The 19,530-nt window shown below is 39.8% G+C and overlaps 2 protein-coding genes across 4 annotated transcripts in view; one reads left to right on the top strand and one right to left on the bottom strand.

The window, feature by feature from the left end:
• The window catches only part of LOC127804006 (ribosomal lysine N-methyltransferase 3), a 51,001-nt gene that overhangs the window by 19,493 nt on the left and 11,978 nt on the right, over window positions 1-19,530 (top strand). For all 3 annotated transcript variants that reach the window (XM_052340704.1, XM_052340703.1, XM_052340702.1), the window contains exon 4: window positions 6,686-6,983. In XM_052340704.1, coding sequence (XP_052196664.1) covers window positions 6,686-6,983 — 298 coding nt within the window. The remainder of the gene's footprint in view (window positions 1-6,685; window positions 6,984-19,530) is intronic.
• Window positions 1-19,530, bottom strand: part of LOC127804007 (uncharacterized) — a 30,951-nt gene that overhangs the window by 1,326 nt on the left and 10,095 nt on the right. The window lies entirely within an intron of this gene.

Here is a 19,530-nt window from a genome sequence, read left to right as displayed (position 1 = left end):
CGTGCCCATTTAAGTCACCTCCTATAATCACTTTCTCTCCTCTTGGTATCATTTGTATGAGTCCCTCTAAGTCCTCCCAGAATTTTGCTTTTATCTCATCACCTAACCCCGCTTGTGGTGCATATGTACTAAAGATATTCATAGTCATTCTTCCTAGACTAACCTTCACCATAATAATCCTATCCCCTATTCTCTTTACATCCACTATCTCATCTACTAAGCTTTTATCCATAATAATCCCCACTCCATTTTTCGCTCGATCATTTCCCGTGTACCATATTTTATATCCAGTTTCTGATAAAGTTTTTGCTTTTTTCCCTACCCATCTCGTCTCTTGAAGGCACATAATATTAATTTTTCTCCTAACCATCACATCTACCACTTTCATAGCTTTGCCTGTTAATGTTCCTATGTTCCATGATCCAATCCTTAATCTATGATTTTGTTTTTGGCCTTGACTTTGAATTTGATTTTGTTTTTGGCCTTAACTTTGAATTTGATTTTGTTTTTGATTTTGATTTTGGTTTTGATTTTGATTTTGATTTTGATTTTGGACTAACTTCTTTACCCACATTCGTCCAAGCAAATACGGGAACCCTTGCTCATTTGTCACTACATCCGGGCGCCGATGCAGCGGCCCTCGCTCACTTGACACTACACAGGGGCAGTGTAGCGCATCGCTATGAAGGGTTACGCCCACGCCTAAACGATTTTTCATAATTTGTCTAGAGTTCATGTTTTGGATCCGACTAAGTTTTACGTTGGCTGTCGGCTACCTAACACAACCCTCCTCTTTTATCCGAACTTGAGACCAGCAGTGGATATCATTCCCAGGCGGAGTTATGTTTATCCTGTAGCATTCTAGAATATTCCATTATAAATATCTAGGGGTAATATTATCTTTTGCAAAAAAGGTTCTAGACTACCCAAAAGGCTATATATATGGTAGATTCCTCAATTGTATTTTCATCCATTTTCAATGCAGTTTAGTGCCCCCCGCCCTCTCTCTCTCGTTCTTTTGTTTGAATGTCCAAGTGTGGGTTGAAGGCTTACTTACCCATCATATTAGGGTGATCTAGTGTTAAGTACTGGTGCAGTTAACTTGGAGAAGCTAAGGTTGTAGCAACTTGGTATTGAGCTAGTCATGGAAGTGATTTTTGTAGGTATTGTGTTAAATGTGATAAAAGAAATCCATGTAGGGAATGTGAGTGAACGAGATCCACTTCCTCCAACTCAAGGTGAAGGGTCTATGGGATGGGCAAGTCCAAGATGGAGGACTGTCTTTGTCGAGGGGAGGATGACAGTGGTCGAGACCGTGCTAGATGGTTTGACCTAGGCATTTGAGAGGATGGAGCATGACTTGGATATGTTGGAAACCTATTCTTTAAACTAATTTGAGTAGATGAAGGGTGAATTGACTCTCTAAACAATAGATGTGGAAGGACCAACCATATTGATGAGACAGAGGCATGCTTGAGGTGGTGAATGCCAAGCTTGGGAGCCTTCAAGCTATTCTAGAGAACCAGACAAGGGTGTTAGTGCATGCTTGAGTGAGATGCAAGACATCTTGAAGGTTGACTTGCCCATGCCAAAGTAGTTCCAAGAGTGTATGATGTGCCAATGAATTGGAGGGCTTCCTATGGTACTCAGAGCGCTGCTTTTGGTGGGCTTGGCTTGGATGATGAGCTAACAAATGTATGCATTGCCACCTATTCCTTCACTAATACTATTGCACTATGGTGGCTTAGGAAGCATCCTGATATTACTTTCAAGGTGAAACGGAAGATGCAATTCTATCCATACAATGTATAGGCTATCAATCTTAGAAGAAGTTGTGAGAGTTGCAACATAAGACTACAATTTGAGACTACATGACAAAGTTTGCGACTATCTTACTACAAATCCTAACCTTAGACACAAACAATGCCCAATTGTACTTTGTCGATGGGCTTCAAAACTGGGCAAACAAGGGTATAGAGGCCAGTTACAAAAACAATGGATGAGGTTGTTGTGATAGCTGAGTATTGCATGGAGTGGTACCAAAAGATCATATCCTAGGGTAAGTCTAAGAACTCTTTGAAGACTCACTTGAACTAAAGGTGGGGGAGACAAGGGAAATAGTTGCTACAAAGGAAAGGAGAGCAAACATGCAAGTACAATTATAGAAGGGAATACGAGAAGGACAAGAAATCCTCCATGCCCAAGGAAGGATGTTACTTTTGCAAGGCCCCCATCAAATGAAGGACTACACTAAGGTTGGGGAACAACTTTGGAGGAGCAAGAAAGTCACATAAAGGATCACCAAGATGGTGCAATTGGGCTCTCTAACCCTGCTAAATGCCTTGAATGTCAATGACTAAGGAGATGCATAAGGGGTTATGTACCAACTGTGATCAATGGGAGACCTTCCTAAGTGATGTAGAGTTGAGGGTGACCAACAACTTAATCACCCTTGAGGAGGCTCGGCGACTAGGACTAAAGGGTGATCCATGAAGGAGGATGGTTGAAGATAAGGAACACTATTGCCAAACCCTAACCCTTAGTGGGCATACCTAAGGGTGTCATTATGAAGATTGTTAGGCTAATTCGCAAACGTACGAATTGCACAAGTAATATAATGAATGAGCAGAGTGTCGATCCCACGAGGATTGGTTTAAGTACCAAAATTAGATTAACTTTAATATTATTTAGACTATAAAAAGAGATGACTTTGAATAAATTTAACTAATGAGAATTGAAATTAAACACAAATTTAAAAACAACTTAACTTGGATAAAATGGAGGCAACTAGGATGTTTCGAATCCACTTATTAATCCGTCTTAATTTTCAATCAATTGGGTTTCTATCAATTCAATGGGGGTGAATATCTAAATTGGTTAGCTTCTTTCCCAAGATTTACTAACCTAATTAAATCTCCATTTGTTAACAATCAACCTATTTCCCAATAGTTATAACAAATCGAAATTCATTATTAAGTTCCAATTCATTATCCCTCATAAGATTCAAGTATCAAATCCCTTATCAACTATCTATCTTATGAAATTTATTATTTCAACCTGTTATGAAAATCACCCCTCGGTCTTAAATCATGATACAAAATCAATTAAATGATGGTTAAATCACTCAATCGCATTAAGAACAAGTAATAAATAATTAAAATCATGGTAGAAAACCCAATCAATATAAATCAAGAATTCATGACAAGCTTCATCTCAAACCCTACTTAAATAAAATTAGTTCATAATGAAATTAATGAAATAAGAAAAGAAACATAAGTTGAAGCTCCCTAAAATATCACTGTGCGCCGTGCCTGCTGCTTCCAATTCGTGCGTTGCAGTCTCTCTCCAATTCCTTCTCATGTGCACTGCTCCCCTACCTCCTCAGTTCCTTCTTTGTTAATTCCTTCAGTCCCTGTGCCTCCCAGCCTCCTTTCACCTTTTCTTAATCTCTTATTATATATATATGTATATATATGTATGATGCACGGCCAGCCTTCCTCCCTCTTCATGCCTTTATTATTATATATATATAAGATGCATATGGCAACCCTAGTCCAAGTTTTTCAATCTCACGCCATTGCCATAATATTATATATAAATAAATATTATAATTTAATATATATTATAATATCTAATATCTAATATACTACTAATTATAATAACTTTGATTATATTATAATAATAATTATTATTATATAAAATATTTATTTATTTTTATTTATATTAAAATATTAGTTTTGAAATTAACTTTATAATATTTTTTTCTTTTCTTTTTACGCCTAAATCTTTGAAATAATATGCTTTGCTGGGTTCCTACAAAAAGACATTAAAATGATGTAAAATCCAAATAAACACACATTTTATGTAGGAAAAATCACACAAGGTTTAGATGAAAAATAGATAAAAATATGCATACAATTAAACCCTATCAAAGATCAACTCATGCGAGGGCTCTATGGATCTTGTTCTGGCCCCAATTGATGACTTCAAGGTGATGTTAGGCATGGAGCTTACGAGAAAGGTAAATTTCATTACCATGCTTGCCTGAATACTTTTTACGTAGTTAAGTTTCTTCTTGCATGGTTTTGGAAAATTCAAGCCCTAAAGCCACACCAATGCTATTAGCTATGCAACTAGCAAAAGGGGGAGTTTCTTTTGAGTTTAATCGTAACATTGTCTGTTAAGATCCTAAAGTGAGATCCCAATTACATTGTACCATTATTGTCATCTCTTTCTCCTAGATTGCGTAATGCCTTTCTCCCTCATTGAATTTTCGCCTCTTGTAGGCAATTTGTAACTACCCGCCTCCTGGAGCCTCTGGTAGTATAAAGGATCCACACCACTAACATACCACATAAGCTCTTGTTTGAAAACATCATGACGCATAAATAAGCATATACATTTCACTAGAACAAAAGATACATCCTCTGACTATAATACATCAAGTGATAGCCACAAAACATGTATATACCATCAAGGATCAAGAGCCTAACTAGCTTTAGCACTCCAACACAAAAGTCCCCAAGACCTTTTCTTTAGGTGAGCTTTGTACGCATCTATCGACACAAGATCAACCCTTGCTAGACTCGTCTTCTGCCTTATCTTTTTCCTTACCTGGAATGATACAAAGTAAAAGAATGAGTCACAAGGCCTAGCAAGTATAATAACGAACGACAAAAGACATGAGCTGATATGAATAAGCTATAATAATCCAACACAGGCAACCTGACCGAAACAAAAAGCGTCAAGCCAATGAATCATGCCCATGGCATGCACACAAGACCCAGGAGTAGATATATATTCATGAAACAAACACCCAGAAAATATTACACCCACCACCACAACTGACTCTTGGGGCCAGATAGCTCACTCTTAGGGCTGTGCTCCCTCGCCATACAACCCTTGTAGACAATCAGCTCTCCCCCAAAGTCATAGCCATATCACATGCCACGAGGTCATTGGGGCTAGATTGCTCACTTCTAGGGTTATGCTCATGAGTACATACACCCTTAAGGACAATCAGCTCCCACCTAATGCCTTGGGTCCACCCATATAACATACACAAGACAAAGAATGTAAACATGCCCATGATATCCACATTAACCATAAGGAATAGGGGACCTGAAATATGCAAGTTCCACCAATTTGCTTGCACGATCTACTTCCTAACACAAAACACATCATTCCCAAGGGTGGTGGAACAAACCCTATTTTGAAACTCAATAGAGACCAACAATATCAAACAAGAGATAAGGAAGATTTACAATCATTTTTACATAGACACCACACAAGAACAAGCTTATGAAAAACCTGAGTTTTCATACTTACCATCTCAACACACCAAGATCCAAGAGTTTAGGGAAGGAAGAAAGGAGAAGAACTTGCCTTTAGAAGCTTTTCCTTTTAAGGTCTTACTTGAAGGAGACCACCACAAAAGGTCTAGGAAGGGCAAAATCATGTAAAATTTTTTACCAAGAACTTTGTATAAAATATGGGAAAGAAATATGTATATAAGGTTAGTTGAAGGAACAGTAAGAAAAACAAGGTATTGGAGCCAAGTGGAATGCATAGAAGATGAACTTCAAAAGGTCCTAGTAAATGAGGTGGTGATCAAGGAGAGGTGGAAGGATTCTTGAGATATTCAATGAAGGTGGAGAAACAAGTGTTATGTTGGGGCATTTTAGTAACTCTAAAGGTGATAGGAATCATATGTTTTATTTATAATGTGTTTGTCCAAATGAAATGGGGCAAGCATTGAAAATGATCAAGAATGGGTAAAACAGTTGGATTAGATAATATCCTGATATAAGCAAGGAAATGAATGGGAGAAAGAGGTTTTGTTTTTTGGTTAAAGAAATTATTTAATGTGATCCTTAAATAGAAAAGGATGTCAAATAAGTGGAGAATGAGAATTTTAGTGCCTGTTTATATGAATAAATAAGATGTTCAAAGTTGTTAAAATTATAGAGGGATTAAGGCTGAAGGTCTAGAATTCATGCAGTCTACCCTATCTAGTGCGATTAAGCTTGTGGTGGTTGTACAAGAGGGAAGGTTGTCAGTGTTGTTTTCTGTTTTGTCATTACTGGTCTTTGTGCATAAAATTGGTCCTTCAGATAAGAATCATATGTTTTGTAGATATGTTTGTCCGAACAAAATGTAGCAAGCATTGAAAATGATGAAGAATAGTAAAACAGTTGGATCAGATAACATCTTGATATAAGCATGGAAATGAATGGGAGAAGAGGGAATTTTTGGGTTAAATAAATTATTTAATGTGATTAAATAAAAAAAAAAAGATGCTGAATGAGTGGAGAGAAACCCTTTAGTACCTGTTTATAAGAATAAATATGATATTCAAAGATACTGTTTCTGCATAATTTATTTTTACTAGTAAACTAAAAATTACTGCTCTTTCTGCATAAGATTGGTCCTTCAGCCCTTTGTTGGATTTTGGTTTAGCTAATTCATGTCTTCTCTAAGCTTTTAACTTTCTTAAAAGTAGATGTGAAAATGCTTGGAACCTGTTTATACGTGTGTGTGTGTGTGTGTGTGTGTGTGTATATGAATATCACTGATTAATATCCTATTTTCTTTCATTATCTGGGCTTCATTTTCCTAACTAATTTCTTGATGAATTATCTTGTCAAAAAGCTTCATGTTTGACTAAATTTTTCTTGACATCCAGCTTCAATCACAAAACAGGAGCTGAGGATTTGCACTTGACCTCAATATTTCTGCCTCTTGTTCATGTAAGTGATGCTGAAGACAACCTCAAAAGGGACGAGTATGAAATGACTGATGATGTGGAAGAGAACCATGGACTAGATGAGTATAATAATTCTCTGGATGCTGAACAATTAACTCAAAAATCTCAATTGAGACAGGGTTCTTGTGGCAATAAATGGGAGTGTTCCTCTACTTCTGAGGATGAGCCCACAGTTCTGGAAATGATAATGGTGAAAGATGTCAAATGTGGGGCAGAGGTTAGCAATTTTTGTTATCTTTCTCATACACTTCTTTTCTGCATATGAAATAAAGAGTCCACAATATGAAGTATGTGTAAAAGTGTTTGCTATTAGGAAAGTAATGTGCTAATCTATACGTTTTGAGGCAAATGAATAGAATACTGCCTTACGCTGGTTAGAAATGGGCAAGGACTCTTACCATTATTGCCCTTTCCAAACTAAAATTCTTTTTCATTGTCATTTTGACCAAGTTATTTGACTAATCACCCAGACCTTGTCACACAGTGAAATAATAAATAGCAATAACCAAAATCACAAGCACCTTGTTAGTAAACATAATTGGGCTAACAAGTGCAAAAACCACTGATGCACTATGGGAGGCAGGATCAACAAAAACAAGTGCAAAAATTGGGCTAGAACAGTGTAAGATCAATTCTGGAACGGAGATCTCAAAATTAGGGTATAAGAAATTGTCAAAGTTGAATTAGAATAAACTGGCTGCCCACAGAATCTCTTAAAAGACTATTTATACTAGGTTGTAGGCTTGTAGCTATAATAGATCCTAATCCTTGGTCACAAATGAATCCATCTAATGTTAGGAATCTGTCTATTCTAAAAGTCACATGACTACTTATTACTTATTAAAGCTAATAAATAAAAAAGTTTTTAAAACCCAATAACCTAAATACTAAGCGGAATTAAACAAATAAAAGTAAAATAAAAATACTAATAACAAAAAATAAACTGCTCCTGCATCAGTCACCCTGTGTATTAGGTATCCCCAGTTCACATGGCTGGAATGAATGTAGCATTTGTTATGTCTTTTCTCAATCCTCAAATAGAGTTATGTCACGAGGAGACCCTTCCGAGACTTGAATTTAATTTTTTCTGTTTAGCTTAATTGCTGTTAGTTATTATTTGTTGTTGTTATTCCTTAGCAGAGTAGCTTACTTTCTGTTAGGCCTTCTAGAAGGAAAAACCGGTACAGCCAGGCAGGGAATCCCGAGTTTGTTATGGGAGTAGACCCCACCTGGCAGGGAATCTTTCCCAGGCGGGAGCATATATCCGCTTACCTTTAACGAAAGGGGGCATGAATGAACAAGAGAATTCCTATTGTTTCCTTCTCTAAATTCTCTCATCCTCTCTATTCTTACTCTCTCTGTTCTTCTTTTCTGGATTGCTCTCTCTTTTTCTCTCTTTCTCGCTGATTACTGCTCCTGGAGCGAGCATCAAGCTTTCCTAATTCGCATTGGAATTAGGATAAGACGTGTTGTCTGGCCAAGCCGTGACAATCTTGGTATCAGAGCATCAGTTCTTGGCGGAGGCTGCAGCTTGAGAAATGGCGGAAGGAACCTGCATGAAAAATTTTGAGACGCAGTTGCAGCAGGTTAGCTCGACTGTGTCAGAATTTCAAGGGAGGATCAACCAGCTGGAAATTCGAGGAGAAAGGAACCATGAAGCGATCGTAGCAATGGATCGCAAGCTGGAAGGATCGTTGGTGGGACTGGAACAGAGGTTGGAAGGATCTATGACGAGGCTACGAGAGGACATGCAGCAGTTTATGCTCATGTTTACACGCCAGAATACGGTAAGGATGGCTCCTGACTTTCCTCTGCGCGAGAGGGACGACCCTGTTTTATCGAGAAATAGAACGCACAGGAGGGAAGGTACATCTGAGATTGAGGTAGAGCATGACGAAGAGTTAGAAGGGGTCGCGGGCAAAGAGAGGATTGAGCAGCCTCACGGCCATCCTCTGGGGTTCACCATGCCTAGGATGGAGATACCCGTGTTCGAAGGAGCTAATCCTTGATGGTGGTTGAGGAAGTGTGAGAGGGTGTTCAACTGGCACAATATACCCAGAGGACAGAGGGTGCTGCTAGCCGCTGCTTACTTTAATGAAGCGGTGGATGCCTGGTTTCAAGGATGTCTAAGCGTGAGGGCAGATTATACGTGGGAGGAGTTCTCTGAAAAGCTTTGTGAGCGATTCGGAGAGAGGAGTATGGAAGACACGATAGAAGAATTCAATAAGCTTAAACAAACGGGAAGTGTAGATGCCTATTTGCAGAAGTTTGAGGAGTTAAGATCGCTTATGATAGGTCACAACCCACATTTCTCCGAGGCTTACTTCGTGTCAAGCTTCTTGAGTGGCTTGAATGAGGAGCTACGACCAATGGTCAAAATGATGAAGCCGAGGACGGTGGAGCAAGCGTCGGAAAGCGCCCGACTGCAAGAGATGTCGGTGGAGGCACTAATGAGGAAGCAGAGACTGCAGCCGGGGAGTGAATATCAGAGCCAACCTTGTTGAGGGAAGGAGTTACCCTCGTGAGGCGGCAAGGGGTAACCAGGTGGTCAAAGGTGCAGGTGGGTCAAGCTCGGTTCCTTCTGGGGAACAATTAAGAGAGCAAAGGAGGTTGGTTGGCCTTTGCTTTCGATGCGGTGACAAGTATCACCTAGGACAGCCTTGCAAGAGGCAAATTCTCTTATTGGAAGGAGACGAGGAAGAAAATCAAGAAGAGGAAATAGACGAAAACAGCAAGGAGGAAGTAACAGAGGACAATGGGGAGATTTCCATTCACGCTCTAAAGGGAGTGGCTAACAACAAGATCATTAAGGTGGGAGATGCTGTAAAGGTAATGATCTTATGATTTTAATAGATAGCGGAAGCACTCATAGCTTCTTGGATGAGAACACTACAGGAAGGCTGAAGTGCCAACTCACAGGGACTCTCCCTTTGATTGTAACGGTAGCTAACGGCCAAAGAGTGTTGAGTAATTCAGCATGTAACGAGTTTTGTTGGGAAATGCAAGGAGAAAAATTCGAAACAGATCTGAGGCTCCTACAACTAGGGGGCTGTGATGTAGTCTTACGGGTGGATTGGATGAAAGGGGTGAGCCCCATCAGTTTTGATTTTAACAGGATGGAAGTGTCCTTTGAGAAAGAGGGGAGGAAAATGACATTGTCCAAAGGGAAGGAGGTGGGAATGTGCAAGATGATGTTGGGAAGGAGACTGCAGAGGGCGATCAAGGGGAAATGGGGGCGCTGGCCACAACTTTTTTCGATCATGGCAACAGAGGAGGTCCAGGCAGGCCCAACATTGCAAGGAGAGACGTGCTTAACGGTTAGTGCAAACCCGGAAGGGCCCGAACAGGTACGTTACTTGGACCTCCTTAATAGATTGCTGGTTGAGTATGAGGATCTCTTCCTTGAACCTCAATCACTTCCCTCTACCCAAGTTCATGACCATGCCATCCACCTAAAACCACTAACTGAGCCTATCAACATTAGAGCTTACCGTTACCCCCCACTCCAGAAAAATGAAATTGAAAAATTGGTGAGGGAAATGCTTAAACAAGCCATCATCCAACCCAGCCAAAGTCCCTTTGCTTCTCCCGTCCTTTTGGTTAAAAAGAATGATGGAACATGGCGGTTTTGTGTGGACTACCGCCAACTAAATGCTATAACCATCAAAGATAAATTCCCTATTCCTTTAATGGAAGACCTGTTGGACGAGCTACACAATGCTTGGTTCTTTTCTAAGCTAGACTTGCGTTCGGGCTACCACCAAATCCGAATGAAACCCGAGGACATCCACAAGACAACTTTTAGAACTCATCATGGGCATTTTGAATTCTTGGTGATGCCCTTTGGACTCACCAACACCCCAGCCACTTTTCAATCCCTTATGAACACCATTTTTGAACCTCATCTTCGAAAATTCATATTGGTATTCTTTGACGACATTCTTATTTATAGCCCCTCATTTGAACTACACTTATCTCACCTTAGAGTCACCCTTGATATCCTTCGATCTCACCAGTTGTTTATTAAGAGGTCTAAGTGCGCATTTGGCCAAGGGCAGGTGGAGTACTTGGGACATATTATATCCTAAGGAGGAGTGAGCACAGACCCCCGAAAGGTGGAGGCTATGGTGTCTTGGCCAAGGCCAAATTCAGTAAGGGCTTTGAATTTGGTGAGGTCCTGGTTTAGGAGGGAAGACCACTAGCCTTCCTAAGTCAAGTGCTAGGTCCTAAACACTTGGAACTCATCATATATGAGAAGGAGTTCCTAGCAGTTCTAATGGCTGTGGAGAAATGGAGGCACTACTTAGAGGGAGGAAGATTTATAATCAAGACTGACCATGAGAGTTTGAAGTTCTTGCTACAACAAAGACTTCAAACACAGCTGCAGAAGAAAGGGATGGCCAAGCTCATGGGGTTGGACTACCTTATTCAGTACCGAAAATGGAAAGAAAACGTTGCTGCCGATGCACTTTCAAGGTGCTATGAAGAAGGAAGTTCAATAGCCATAACCGAAGTGATTCCCCAGTGGTACCTTGAGGTGATTGACAGTTATGATGGGATGAGAAGCTTAAACTGCTGCTGGAGGGGCTAGCGTTGGGGGCAGACGTGGGGAAAGGATATACCTTAAATCAAGGGATGCTGAGGTATCAGGGAAGGGTAGTAATCGGGGATAAAGCAAACCTAAAGGAGAAGATATTTCAGGCCTTACATGCATCGCCCACGGGGGGACACTCAAGAGAACAAAACACATATTTAAGGGTGAGGCGAGTCTTCTATTGGCCGAGGATGAAGTCAGAGATTAAGGGGATGGTGCAAGCTTGTGACACTTGTAAAAGGTGTAAATCAGAGACAGTAGCCTACCCCGGGCTATTACAGCCTTTGCCTATTCTCGATCAGGCTTGGTCAAGCATATCAATGGACTTTGTGGAAGGGTTGCCAAGGTCTGAAGGGAAAGATAGCATCTTAGTGGTGGTGGATAGGTTGACCAACTTTGCACACTTCATTGGATTAACCCATCCATACACAGCTCAAGAAGTGGCGAGAGCCTTCTTGGATAGGGTGGGACTCCCAAGACTATAATTTCAGATCGGGATCGAATCTTCACCAACATAATGTGGCAGGAACTGATGCGATCAATAGGAACGAAGCTGAGCATGTCCACTGCCCATCACTCTCAAACGGACGGCCAAACCGAGAGGGTGAACCAAAGTCTTGAGACCTATTTGAGGTGCATCTGCCTAATGCAGCCCAAGGAATGACACAAATGGCTAGCCTTAGCTCAATGGTGGTACAATACTTCCCACCATTCCTCCATCAAGATGATCCCATTTGAAGCCTTGTTTGGGTACCGGTACCAACCGTCGGTTATACCTGCAGCAGAAGGCGAATCCAGGGTAGCTTCGGTGGATGACTACTTGCGAAGGAGGAGGGAGGTGACACAACAGCTGAAGCAGGAATTGGCTTCAGCTCAAAACCACATGAAGCAGTTCGCGACAGAAAAAGGAGCGAAGGAGAGTTCGAAGTGGGGAACGAAGTATACTTGAGGTTAAAATATCCTCACCTCAAGTCCCTCACTCAGAAAAAAGGTGACCAAGCTCAGTCCTAAGTATTATGGGTCGTTTCCTATAGAGGCCAGGGTGGGAAAGGTGGCATACCGACTTCGGCTACCAGCAGGATCGCTCATCCACCCGATATTTCATGTATCTCTTCTTAAGAAGGCAGTGGGTGAGCAGCCTGTTAGTGCAATCCTACCAACCATTCTCGTAAAGGCCGGGCAAGCCATGGAACCTGAGGCTATTCTGGAGCGAAGAGTGATCTACAAACATGGCGCTCCACTCATGCAGGTGCTGGTTAGGTGGCAGGAAAGACCTCCGGAAGATAACACCTGGGAGTATCTACCCGATCTCCTCAAGCAATTTCCAAGGGCAGCTAATCTCCTCAGCATTTCTTGAGAACAAGAAAATTGTTAAGGCGGGGGAAATGTCACGAGGAGACCCTTCCGAGACTTGAATTTAATTTTTTCTGTTTAGCTTAATTGCTGTTAGTTATTATTTGTTGTTGTTATTCCTTAGCAGAGTAGCTTACTTTCTGTTAGGCCTTCTAGAAGGAAAAACCGGTACAACCAGGCAGGGAATCCCGAGTTTGTTATGGGAGTAGACCCCACCTGGCAGGGAATCTTTCCCAGGCGTGAGCATATATCCGCCTACCTTCAACGAGAGGGGGCATGAATGAACAAGAGAATTCCTATTGTTTCCTTCTCTAAATTCTCCCATCCTCTCTATTCTTACTCTCTAAGTTCTTCTTTTCTGGATTGCTCTCTCTTCTTCTCTCTTTCTCGCTGATTACTGCTCCTGGAGCGAGCATCAAGCTTTCCTAATTCGCATTGGAATTAGGATAAGGCGTGTTGTGTGGCCAAGCCGTGACAAGTTACTTGTGGGCCTTGTCAACCCTCATTTAAATGGTTGGATCTTGGGGAAAAGTTATCTTGTCATCTTTCTCTTCTACATTCTCTGATCTAGCATTGCCAATGCTGAGGCCCACCACTAAATACACCATCAATGATAAGTCCAGTCAATCATAAAATTAAACAAGTGAACCCTTTTTATAACCTTTATGAATCCCTTCTACTGACCCAACAAAATTCCAAAACATGCTTATACCACTATCCACCACCACCATCGCACTTTACACAACTACCATTCCCTCCATTTTCCCACACACAAAGAAAAAAAGAAAATTTCAAACCATTTGTAAACTTCCGTATCTCCTTTAGAAACATCGTTACATCACCACCCCTGCTACAATAACAACAATTAGAAGCAACTGCTTTATCGCATGCCATGTATTACTCTTTATGTGTGTACACATGTCCTTTCCATTATACTGCTGCTATATGTACTTCATGAAAGATTTTGAATGATTCAACATGCAGAAATTTGGTTTAATGTGATTTCTTTTTCAAAGGGAGCAATAAAGTTGTGTTGTGATGGGATCTTTAGATTAGGAAACTATATATCTGGTATGTATTCTTAGATGTTTTGTACATCTTTAGAATATATTCTTTCCTTTTTCTATAGTAGGATACTAGTATATAATCCTTGTACACCTAATTCAAGAGACTTGAAATACACATACGTTCTTTTGTACTTTTACATGGTATCAAAACCTAACCTTAGATTAATTAGAAAGCCTAATTCACAAAACAGAAACCCTAATTTCACACAGCCACTGTTGGCTTCAATTTTAGCCATTATCATTCACCAACCTTGCTTCTCTTTCCAGTCACACCACCTTCCAGTACCCTCACATTTGAGTTTGTTTGTGTTGTTTTAGACTCACTGGTTTACGGAGATTTAGACAAACAATTCTCTCTCAAACTCTTTTCCCACTCTCGGATCAACTGTAAGAGATATTAACACAACCGGAAAATAAAGAATTCACAAATTAAACAGAAACTAGAAAACCAAACCATAAGAAGCCGAAGTTTATCCTGGTTTAGATTGCAAGTGTTGCAATCCTACATCCAGCAGTCAAAACAGCCCATGAGCAGTCTTCTTTATTCTAAGAAAATGATCAGTACAACAGCAAGTTCCCTCCCCTCTATTCCCGATACTAGCCAACTCTTGCCCTCTATTTATAATAGGGCGGACATCCCAATATAACAGATTGGACTTAGATAATTCCAATTTTAACCCCCAAACTTATACTAATTACATTCAGAGTATAAAAACACAGCTGCCTATATAAACCTTAGCTGATATAAGCCATTGTCTTCACTGATCTTCTAGGCTAACTCGAGGCAAACATAAAAAGTACTCCACCATTTTCCTTGAGTTTTCTCCACCCAATAGACTGACCCTACTCTCCTCCGAGAATGCATGACCTACCTGATCGCTCAAACACAACAAACATTAAGAATATTTAAACAATGTTGCAATTTAGATATAGAAACAGTTTTGGTAAACATATCAGCTGCATTCTCTTCTTCTACAACTTTTATTAGGTTTATTTCTTCCTTCTCAAGAATTTCTCTAATGAAATGATACCTAAAATCTATATGTTTGGTTCTTTCATGGTGGGATGGATTTTTAGCCAAATGAATAGCACTTTGGCTATCACACATCAACTTAACCTTGACATCTCTACCTAGGAGTTCACTAATAATTCCTTTAAGCCAAAGACCCTCTTTAATTGCTTCTGTAACTGCAATATACTCAGCGTCGGTCGTGAATAACGCCACCACCGGTTGTAAGTTAGTTTTCCAGCTAATGGTAGAACCCTAAAGCTGAAAGACGTAACCTGTTGAGCACCTTTTTTTATCCATATCAGCAGCAAAATCTGCATCTGTGAACCCTAAGATGCAAGGATTTTCTTCCATTAACTCCACCATAAACCAAGGCCATGCCTAGTGTTCCCATAATGTACGTAAAGGTCCATTTTACAACATTCCAATGAGTCTTACCCGGATTGGCCATAAACCTCCTAGAGACACTCATAGCATGAGCCAAATCTTGCCTTGTATAGACCATGTTGTACATTAGGCTCCCAACCGCATTAGAGTAATGTCCTTTTCATCTTTAGGGGACTGCTCATGGGAGAACTTGAAGTGTTGTGCAAAAGGAACCGAGACATCCTTTGCATCAAACATATTAAATCTTCTAACCAGCTTGCTTAGGTAAGATTTCTGAGATAAAAACAAGTGCCTTTGCTATCTATTCCTCTTGATTTCTATGCCCAATATCTTCTTGGCTTCTCCTAATTCTTTCTTCTCAAACACTGACCTTAATCTCAGCTTAAGATTCTCGATTTTTATGGCTGATTGACTAGCAATCAGCATATCATCTACATATAAAAAAAAATATATAGATATATTCCCTGGCATATGCTTAAAATACACACAACTATCATAGGAACTCCTCTTAAAACCTTGGGACAACATAAAAGAGTCAAACTTCTTGTACCACTGCTTAGGAGACTGCTTTAAATCGTAGAAAGATCTCTTAAGTAAGCACACTTGCCCTCTCTTCCCCCTAACCTCAAACCCCTTAGGCTGTTCCATTAGAATGTTTACCTTTAAGCCTCCATGTAGAAAGGCTATAGTAACATCCATTTGTTCTAGAATTAAGTCTAATTGGGCTGTTATTGTAAGAAGGATCCCTATTGAGGTATGCCTTACCACAAGTGAGAATACCTCATTAAAGTCTATACTGGGCACTTGGGTAAACCCTCTAGCCACTAGCCTAGCCTTATACCTAGGCTTATCCTCTTTTCCAGCACCTTCCTTAATCTTAAATAGTCACTTACAGCCAACCACGCTTTTTCCTAAGGGTTTATCTATAAGAATCCAAGTCTTATTCCTTTTAAGTGAGTCCATCTCAGACTTCATGGCTTCCTGCCATTTCTGAGAGTCCTTTGATTTCACTGCTCCATCATATGATAAGGGCTCTTCCCCTATTTCAGCAGCTGCACTTGACAGTGCATAAGACACTAAATCAGAATATTCGTATCTCACAAGAGGCCTTGAAACCCTCTTTTGTCTATCCCTAGCAACGTTATATCTCTTTGGATCTGGGGGATTTTTTGAGCTAGAGGATTCTTCATAATCTTCTTGCTTCCCAGAAGAGGATGCTTCATATTCCTCTTGCTGACTAGGGGAGGATTCATCATAGTCCTCTTGGTGATCTAACTCCTGATCAGTGAAATTATCTAGACCTCTATCACTGGTTTCCTCTTGCAGTTCTACATCGATTGCCTTGGCTTTTCCAGCATCCTTTGATTTCACCTTTTCTTCGAAATCTTTTATAGTAAACCTTTCATCAAATGTAACATCTCTACTCACAAATGTCTTAGGCATATCCGGATCTAGGCTCCACAATTTATATCCCTTAACCCCTTCTAGGTATCCTATAAAAAGACACCTAATTGCTCTTGGATCTAACTTACCTTGCCTAGAGTGAGCATAAGCAATATGCCCAAACACCCTTTCATGGTCTATATTAGGTTTATGACCTGTCCACATTTCATAGGGGGTTTTAAACCCTATGGTTGTAGATGGGAACCTATTAATCACATAAGTTGTCGTAGTAACCGCTTCTACCCAAAAAGATTTAGATAGCCTAGCATGGATTATCATGCACCTAACCCTCTTTAATAAGAGTCATATTCATCCTTTCGGCTAGACCATTCTGTTTGGGATTCCCTGGAACCGAAAGATGTCTTAGGATACCATTTGATTACATAGGTGGGTAAAATCCTTATTGCAAAATTCCAATCCATTATCAGCCTTAATGATTTTAATTTTGCTATCTTTCTGATTTTCTATCATAGATTTCTAGGTTTTAAATGTTTCAAAAGTATTATTCTTTGATTTCAATATATAAACCCAAACCATTCTAGAATAATCATCAATTATTGGCAGGAAATACCTAGTTCCACCATGAGATAAGGCCTGGGAAGGGCCCCACAGATCAGAATGAATGTATTCTAAAGGGGCATTAGTGGAGTGGATAGCCTTCCTAGGGAATTTTACTTTAGCTGATTTTCCAAAGATGCATGTTTCACATTTATCTAAGGCTGTTACATTTCTAGCACCTACAATCCCTTATTTAGCCAATTCCTTAAGCCCTTGCTCACTAATGTGAGCCATCCTATAATGCCATAACCTAGTATGCTCATAGGATTTATCCTCTGCTATTGCTGCCTCTCCACCGTGGATGCTTGCAGTACATATATGCCATTTTGAAGGATTGCCTTCATGCATATGAGAGAGCCTCTAGTTACCTTAAGGACTCCACCAACTCCTCTATAGGAGTAACCATTTTTAATCTAATTCTCCAAGAGATATAAGGTTTCTCTTTAAATCTAGGACATATCTAACAGCCAACAATATGCTCACTGTTCGATCATGCATTTTAATTTTAACATCCCTAATCCCTTTGATTTTACACACTTGGTTATTTCCTAACAATACTTTACCACCATTAATGTCCCTATAGTTTAGGAACCAATTCCTATGAGGAGTCATATGAAAGGAACAACCGGAATCTAACACCCAAACTTGCCTATCCTCGGTATTAGATATAACCAGTGTATCTGCACTGTCATAGTTAAATTCACGAATTGAAGATGATATTTCAGCATTCCCTTTTACCCTGAAATTCCCTCTTTTTCTTAGGACAATTGCGTTTGATGTGACCTTCTTCATGATAGAAAAAACATTTGATAGGTTTCCTACTGGTTTTAGATTTTGACCTTGACCTACCCCTAAACCTTTGATCCCTCTTTTCTGGTCTTGACCTAACAGCAAGAGCATCACCCATAGAATTCTTGCCTTCAACCTTCTTGTACCTTGGAGTTTAAGACTCCTACAACATCTTCTAGGGACAATTTGTCTCTTCCATGTTTTAGAATATCAACAAAAGTTTCATAGGATTTAGGAAAAGAATGCTAAAGGACTAGAGTTTTATCCTCATCCTCATATTTGAAGAATAACTGGGTAGACAAAGTTTTGGTCAAGTATAAGGTCTCTAGTCTCTTCCAAAGGGCTTTCGCGGTAGTTATTTTAGAGACTTCCATCAGCACCTTGTCTCCTAGAATTAGAATCAAAGTATTGAATGCCTTTTTATTGATTTCTTTCCTCTGTTGACTTATTTCCTTTTTCTGTTCTTCAGTACAAGTGTTGGGTATTTTCTTTTCTTCATCTATAGCCTCTTCTAGTCCTAAGTTCCCTAGCAGTGCTTTCATTTTTATCCTCCAAAGGCTGAAATCAGTCCGGCCATTGAATTTTTCTATATCGTATCTTGTTGCAGCCATTCTTGATACTATTATGACAAAGAGACACCAAGAAAATAAAATGAAAGCTTTTCTTGATCCTAGGGGAAGGCTTTGATACCAAATTGTTGTTTTAGACTCACTGGTTTAGGCAAATTTAAATGAACAATTCTCTCTAACTCTTTTCCCACTCTTGGATCAATTGTAAGAGATATTAACACAACTAGAAAATAAAGAGTTCACAAATTAAACAGAAACCAGAAAACCAAACCACAAGAAGCCGAAGCTTATCCTAGTTCAGATTGCAAGTGTTGCAATCCTACATCCAGCAGTCAAAACACCCTCGAGCAGTCTTCTTTATTCCAAGAAAATGATCAGTACAACAACAAGTTCCCTCCTTTCTATTCTTAAGTACCACACAACCCTCGTTCCCTAAGATTACAAAGCTACCTTTTCTCTAGCCTTTCTCTCTGGACGATCACATCACTCGTTACAATAGAAATGAGAACCCTTACCTATCGATTGGGGTGAACATCCCAATATAACAAATTAGACTTCGATAATTCCAGTTTTAACCCCCAAACTTATACTAATTACATTTAGATTTTAGAGTATAAAAACACAATTGCCTATATAACCTTAGCCGATATAAGCCATTGTTTTCACTAATCTTCTAGGCTAACTTGAGGCAAACATCAACAATTTGCACTTGCATCATTGTCACCTGCAACAGATCACGAGGCAACCTAGTTTGGTGACACTGACACCTTGGATTTGAGTTCTCTCTTGCATCTTGCATCTACCTTTAGTTTGCATTCATGATCAAGTTTGTTGTCTGTCAATGACTTAGATCCAACATAGGTTTGATCTCAACATGACTCAATAGAACCCTCTAGTTTGCAACACCACTCAGTTTGACTTAGTTTGTCTCCATTATCTCTGTCACACCTCTCTCGGATCGTGTTCATGATTGACCTTGCCATTTTGTCTCGAGG

The sequence above is a fragment of the Diospyros lotus genome, chromosome 6 (genome assembly GCF_014633365.1).
Source record: "Diospyros lotus cultivar Yz01 chromosome 6, ASM1463336v1, whole genome shotgun sequence".
Lineage (NCBI taxonomy): Eukaryota > Viridiplantae > Streptophyta > Magnoliopsida > Ericales > Ebenaceae > Diospyros > Diospyros lotus.
Note: the sequence above shows the minus strand (reverse complement) of the source record. Positions and strands in the feature narration are given on the sequence as shown.